This window comes from Buceros rhinoceros, unplaced genomic scaffold (assembly GCF_000710305.1).
Source record: "Buceros rhinoceros silvestris isolate BGI_N320 unplaced genomic scaffold, ASM71030v1 scaffold9062, whole genome shotgun sequence".
NCBI classification, from domain to species: domain Eukaryota; kingdom Metazoa; phylum Chordata; class Aves; order Bucerotiformes; family Bucerotidae; genus Buceros; species Buceros rhinoceros.
The window spans coordinates 2916-9719 of NW_010397117.1; the positions used below are offsets into that span (position 1 = coordinate 2916).

The window sequence follows — 6804 nt, forward strand, 5'->3', positions numbered from 1 at the left end:
ACAGGGATTTGCCATAGACCAGTTAGCATCACATCAACTTAATCTTTTAGGAGACAACGACTAGGTTCCTGTACTTACTCTACAATACAGTTCAGCTCATCCATAACCTGTGTTTCCAGGTAAAAATCACAAGTGATTGCTTGCAGAAGTGTGCCGTCCTGGTGTGCAGCTGATGGGGTGGACGGTGATGGGACCCCTTTTGGCTGAGGAGCTCCTCGATGGCAGAAAGGTGAAACACCAAGGAAAAGACATATCTTAAGTCTTCTTGTTGTTTCTAACATTTACTGTTACTTCGTCAGTTTTAACAGACGTCAAACACTGTCTGAAAACCTTTTAAAAGGGCATTTACTGAGTATGATTTCTAAATGACTTGTCTTTGTGACGGGACATAAACTCAAGTATTTCAGATGCAGGGTATCTGTCTGAAGGCTCTCTTGAAAGCATCTTTTTGATTATGGGTGCCTGCAAAAAAAAATTAAATGTCAATAAATTACTTTTTATGAGTAAATGAGCTAACTGGAATAATGTATTAAAATCTCATACCTCTGCTAGAAATCGGTTGGTGAAGCTCTCTGGAAGTTGACCTGCTTTAACACCAGGCCATAGCTGAAATTCACAAAAGAGAACAGTTTCCGTTTGTTTTCATTGATTATATTTTGCATCTCACTTCATGACCCATATGATTTCCTGAAGTAATTAGGAAAATAAAAATCTACAAAAAAGGTAAGGCTTCAAAAAAAGTAACTGAACAGTTTGAAGGATTTTTTCCATTTAGTTGTACTTTGGTTTATACAGTCTTTTAATCAGCTGTTGTCCCTTTTTAAGCTTAAAAACTTCACACTCTCCAATGGTGCGTTTGTTTCAGCAATCACGTCTAAAAGTAGTGGATTTATATCCTCTTACCACATTAGTCATCTCACCTTTTTTTTTTTTTTTAAATGTCTTACTTTGGGTATTATTTGCAAGCCAAGCAGGTGTGCTTCCTCCCTTTCACCTTGTTCAGTACCACACAGTAATTCCTATGTCACTGCATAAAATGCTACGTGGAGTTTTAAACAACATATAAAAGATTTCCAATTATATGCTTTAAGAAACGGTCTCTGGGTAACAGTTTTTTTCCACGTGATGTAGCTTTCTGGGTAAACAGAGCAGTCCACATCATTCGCTTTCTGTTAACTAGCGTAATGTGTGCCTGAAGGAGACAACAGCCATATTCTCACACTCTTAGCTCTGCATCCTGAATCATTAGCGAGTCTTATGGATGCTATAGCCTGGCTTAGCAAGCCCTTACAACCAGTACCTAGTAAAACAACAGCTCCCACGAACTTCAAGGTTTTTCCCTACTCTGCAGCAGTAGCTTTAGCATGGGAGCCTGCCAGCTGGTGATCATCAGCTGAACTAGTTACTCAGCTCATAAACATCAACTTTGCTTTTGCATGATGTTTTTTCAGCAGGGCTTGCCAGCACCAAAGAGAGTTTATCATGCTTCATTAAGAGAAATTATTTAATAAGCTGGTGGAGCAGCTGAAGACTGCATCCCCATGACTTCCCCACCTGCCTTACAGACACAAGATTGCCCTTTTGACTCTAAACACCATGGGACTGTGGACACATTGGCACAGTCAGCTGTGAGCAGGAACAAGCTGTCTTAGAAAATACTACCAGGTAGCTAAACAGAGAGAAGTTGAACCTGCAAGTCAAGCAGACATAGTGGTCTGTTTTTCTTGTATTGGCAAAAGGAGCAAGCTAACAGTGTTAAGGAGCTTCTGGGTCCAGCCCTGTACGTAGATTTTACAATTACTTTAGACAAGATCCTCAGCATCTCCATTGCTGTCTTACAAAAGGTAGTACCCAGAAAAAGCCAGAGACATAAAAGATACTTAAGCTTTTTTTTAAAAAAAAAAAGTTACACTGGTTTTCTTTTTGAAGTAACATCTTTTTCAATTAAAACTACATATTCCAAATCACTTTTGTTTTCATTTTTTGGCTTGATAGAAACTTTGTTCTTTCTCCACCGTGCAGAGAAAATGAGAGCATGTCAGAGACAAAAACTCTCCCATTCATAATTTTTATGTTCTGAAATCAGAAAAAATATTCTCTTCAAATAGGCTGATCAAACAAAAAGATTTATTAGAAATTTGAATTTTTCTGCTAGACATTATTCTTCCGTATGCTCAGTCTTTAATGCGTATGTCAGCAGCAGGACATAAGTGAAATAAAACCAGTAAAATTTAGTTACTTCAGTTACTACATTTCAACCGAGGTGTGATGACTTACAGGCCTTGCAGAAAATGAATTGAGGAAAATGTAAACAGACACTACTTTTGAGAGATGCCTTCTAGCATGCGATACCAGAAGCAAGGCAAAGCAATGACAGTGATAATTTTTTTATTTAAAGATTACATACCTGATTTTTCTCATGAAAAGTGAATTCCCAAAGCATTTCAAACCAAATTAATCCCAGTGCATAAATATCTACTTCCTTTCCATATTTGTCCCCAGCCTACAACGATTTGAACAAGAATAGTATGGGCATCAAATCAAACAAAGCAGCAGGTAAAGCAAAATTTGAAGTCAGCCCCAAGGCTACAGGACTGGCCCTGCTTCATCTCCTTATTAGTCATTAACCCTTTATGCTACAGAGCTGTTAAACAGTGACTATTATGTCACATTAAACACTGAAATTAAGATTTCTAAAGACAAGGCATGCCAGGATCTCTCCGTCACAAATAATGAAACAAACAGAAGGACTCAAATGTCACAGTTAACAGAGGTCTTAAACTCAAACTGAAATACGTGGCTGGCAGCCTAGTTTTGCGAGATCATTCCTTATGGCATGCAGTCAGACCCTGCAGGTTAGGACAGTGAAATAACATCGCCACGCGTGCAGACAGCCAGAATACAGTTACCCTCACATACAGTCATGTCAGGGAATTATAGACAACTTGGTTTAGTAATGAGATTGTTCTCAGAACACCCAATGCTGAGTTTAAAATGCAAATCTAATTACAGATACACTAACATAGTAGAATAATTACCTGTTCTGGTGCCATGTATGATGATGTTCCTCTGTCCTTTGTCAAAGTCTCACGCTCCACTGAAGTCACAAGACCGAAGTCACCTATTTTTATTTTATCTTCACGTGATATGAATATATTCTGAGGCTATATATATTTAAAAAGGAAAAATCACCACATGACCAAGGTTTATTGTCAAGCATAATCAGCCACAGAAGTGCTCCTCATAAAATTTCGTAAGTGCTCACAGAAATTAGCATTAAGAAACTGATGGAGTGGGAAACAGGAAAAAAAATCAATTTTTAAAAACACAGACTAAATATAAAGTGGTACATGCCACAGTAACTGCAGCTCTTTACTAACTCAGTCATAACTGTATCATGCTTTAATGCTCTTAAAACACATGGTGCATTTAACATTTCATATCCAGAAGTGCATTTTTGTCTTCAGTCCTATCCCTGAGATTTAATACACTTGGACAAAGCATTTAGGCTCACGAGAAGTTCCACTGAAATCAGAGTTTGTTCTGGGCATGGCTTATGGATTATCTGTCCTAAGTCAGTTGCAGAATAGGGGCTTACTACAGGCATTTCACAGTATCACTTTAAAGTTTCCATTAAGCTTCCCATTTTTAAATTCAGCAAAGTCATAAGCACCTAAAAATAGAATTGTGTATGCTTGGATCAAATTTCCCAAAGATGCTAAAGAACTACATTTCTGAATATTATTAAAATAAACCCAAATTGCCTCACACTGTCTTATTACTCATAGAAGCTCCAGTGGGCAGTAAGGCTAGGAGAGACTTAGTATTTAACAGGAAGAGATCTTTGTGTCAGGGATGCCCAGTGCCGTTCTGTTCAGGGTTGTCTGTGGCCACACACATTTAATACAGTACCTATACCTGCCTACGCTGTTTTTTTGAAGTCTCAGCTTATACCAGGCAGAAATAGGATTCATGTCATCTTGAACCTATCTTGAAGCTTTGGTTTGAGACATGGAGATCTGGGATGGCTAAGCATCTTAAATTGACAGCAGATCAAAGTTCCTAAATTCAAATGCAGACAGACAAGTTAGTAGTAGAACTTGGAAGCAGGTTATAGCCAGGTGCCATGGGTAAAGGACTGGGGCAGCAGATTCATAGGAACAAGGAAAAGTAGGAGATTGAGCTGGGATGAAAATAAATTATGACTGAAGGAGCAAGAACATAAAAAGAACCTAGAGCAGGAAGAGCTAAGAATTAATGGCTGAGGAGAAAAAGCACTTACTAGGACTCTTTTTCCCAGGTACCTGGGGAAGGTGAGTGTGTATTTGTGGTTTGTTCGAGTACTGTACCAATAAGCCTGATAGTATCTTCTAGAGCTTGTCTAAGATTCTACTAGTGGACAGTGAACATGATCTGGAACTACACTGTGAATGCAACGTGCAAAAAGATTTCAATCCCTGGCTCAAGAAGTCCATAAGCTTCATATGACTGGAAGTCTCGAGAGAAAAAGAATATGCAAGGAGGACAGCATCACTGTGTCATCTCTCAGCTCTAATACTCTCTACGTGTTTGGAATTAGCCACTATACCAGGAGAAGAGCATCCTAGATCAACATTTAATGTGACCCATTACAGCCGTTTTCAGGAACATGACCACACTAATGACTTTTTCACAAATGGAGTGATTTAAAACTCTAAGCAACATTATAGCTGGCATGTGATGCTCCGGAGGCTTGCAACTTCGCCCTTTATAGTGAAATAAAATCTGTTTATGATTGTGCACTTGTAGAGACTGAAATTCTATCGAAGAAGGTAGCATTGAAATATTTGTATGCTTATGTGATAAAAGAGCAACTAGAGTTGTCGTTACCAAGCACAGCATGTATTAGTATAGATAAACTACCCCTTTACAATATGGCTAGAGCAAACTTTCTAGACTCAACATTTCAGGGTTTGTTTTTTTTTTTTTATAGTATTTCTTTTCCAACAGGCAGTCTCGTGACCCAGTAATACACAATGCACTAAAAATACCTGTTAACTGATGACTACTGATTTTTTTCAACTACTGCACTCTGAGATCCTCCAGTTTACCTTCTGATTTTAGGATGAAGTCCATCCCGTTGCTGAAAAAAAATTAATCACTAGCAATATCAGAAGAGGTACACTATTAGGGTACTAAACAAAGACTAGAACAATTTAACTTTTTTTGCAATTCCAATTAAGTACTACTTTTATCTCATTTTTTTAAATTCACCTATCCTACTTACCTTGAGGTCTCGATGAATTAACCCTTCAGAATGAATATATTCCACTCCTCTCAGTATTTGTAAAAATTTGTTTTGTGCCATATAATAATATTTCCGGTCTTGTCTATTCTTTTCAATCCAGTTTTCCAGTGGCCCCTGTTCACATAATTCCATTTGGATGAAAAAACAGTGGATTTTTTTGTGCGACTTCTGCCTGCAGAAGAAAATTATATGCCATATTGAAATTGCACGATACAATTCCTCTCAAGCCATCAATAATTCTCAGATTATTCTTCTTTAAAGAAGTTCTTCTCAACAACAAAACTATTTCAGGATCACGGTTAACTGCCAGCTTAGAGACATAAATCGGTATTTCAGAGCTACTGGCTGACCAGTCCTTAGTAAATAGAGGAAACTTCCAATAAGGAATTTGGCAGTCAACTTCCAAACTATTTTTCAGTTTCTGTTGTTTATTCTAGCCCCAAATTTTGAGTTCTGCATTCATACACTTCTCTCTAGATTCAGCAGCTTCCCCCCTCGCGAGGGGAGAAAGGTAAAATTACTAACGTTTCTTATTCGTCAAGGAAAAGAAGATATCAATAGACTGCTGCTGAAAAGTACTGTGCCTTTTTTCCTAGCAGTAAGTATGTGTGTGCATTTATATTTGCGTCATGACTTATAACCAATCATAAGCCTTTCGTTTTACAACACAAAATTCACTATGGCAAACAAGTTGCTGAGTGCAGGCTACTATCTTGTAGTTACCTTGAGGCTGGATAAATCATGTGGTCACACCCTTCCCAGCAACTGTAATAGCGCACTATGTTTTCGTGCTCAAGTCTTGCAAGCTCTTTTACTTCACGTGCCACATTCCTATTTGGAGAAGGGGAAAAAAAAGTCATTATGTAATACTGAAAGACATCATATCAAGTAGCAGTATGCAGATGGTTTTACATTAATTAAAGAAAAAGAACATAACTTCCTCCTTCATACAAGTTCAAAATTGTACTTACATATTTTGGGGGTTTTCTTTCATCTGCTCAGTTATTCAAAGTGTGAAAATGTTTTAACAATAATAGAAATAAAAGCCCCATACAAAAAAAGCTGAAAAAACCAGCAATGTGTAATTACATTAGGTAACCAAACTCAATATAACAAACACCCATGTTTTGTTTTCACCTCTGTGAAGTTTATTTATGTACAGAGAGGTCAGTGTAAATACTCATGAAGAACTAATACTACATTTGGCCTGCACTCCTGTGGTAGCGTTGCCTAGTGAAGTACGTTCAAACCCATCAGCAGACCAGCAGTCTACCTGAGGACTCGGTAGACTGTTTTTAGTATAGTTCTCAGGATTGCCATACAAATTAAAATAGCATGTATTTGTGAAGGTCACAAGAATTTGAAGGGCAGTTACACACTGTAAGGGACTAGTATCTACAGTATCTTGAAACTTTAATAGACTCCCAAAAGAAATCCAGGTTTTTTAGCTGCTGACAAAATACTCCACTAGGTACTGGTTACATAAAATTACCTTTTTTTTTTTTTTTTTTTTTTTT

The 6804-nt window shown here is 37.6% G+C and overlaps 1 protein-coding gene across 1 annotated transcript in view; it reads right to left on the minus strand.

Annotated features, from left to right (window-relative positions):
* Positions 1-349: 349 nt before the first annotated feature.
* The window catches only part of EIF2AK2 (eukaryotic translation initiation factor 2-alpha kinase 2), a gene marked incomplete at its 3' end in the record, with an annotated part of 17064 nt that continues 10609 nt past the window's right edge, over positions 350-6804 (minus strand). Inside the window, exons 10-15 of the mRNA XM_010146122.1 lie at positions 6011-6118; positions 5267-5459; positions 3039-3164; positions 2408-2503; positions 544-606; positions 350-462 (exon numbers count right to left, since the gene is read on the minus strand). Coding sequence (XP_010144424.1) covers positions 350-462; positions 544-606; positions 2408-2503; positions 3039-3164; positions 5267-5459; positions 6011-6118 — 699 coding nt within the window. The remainder of the gene's footprint in view (positions 463-543; positions 607-2407; positions 2504-3038; positions 3165-5266; positions 5460-6010; positions 6119-6804) is intronic.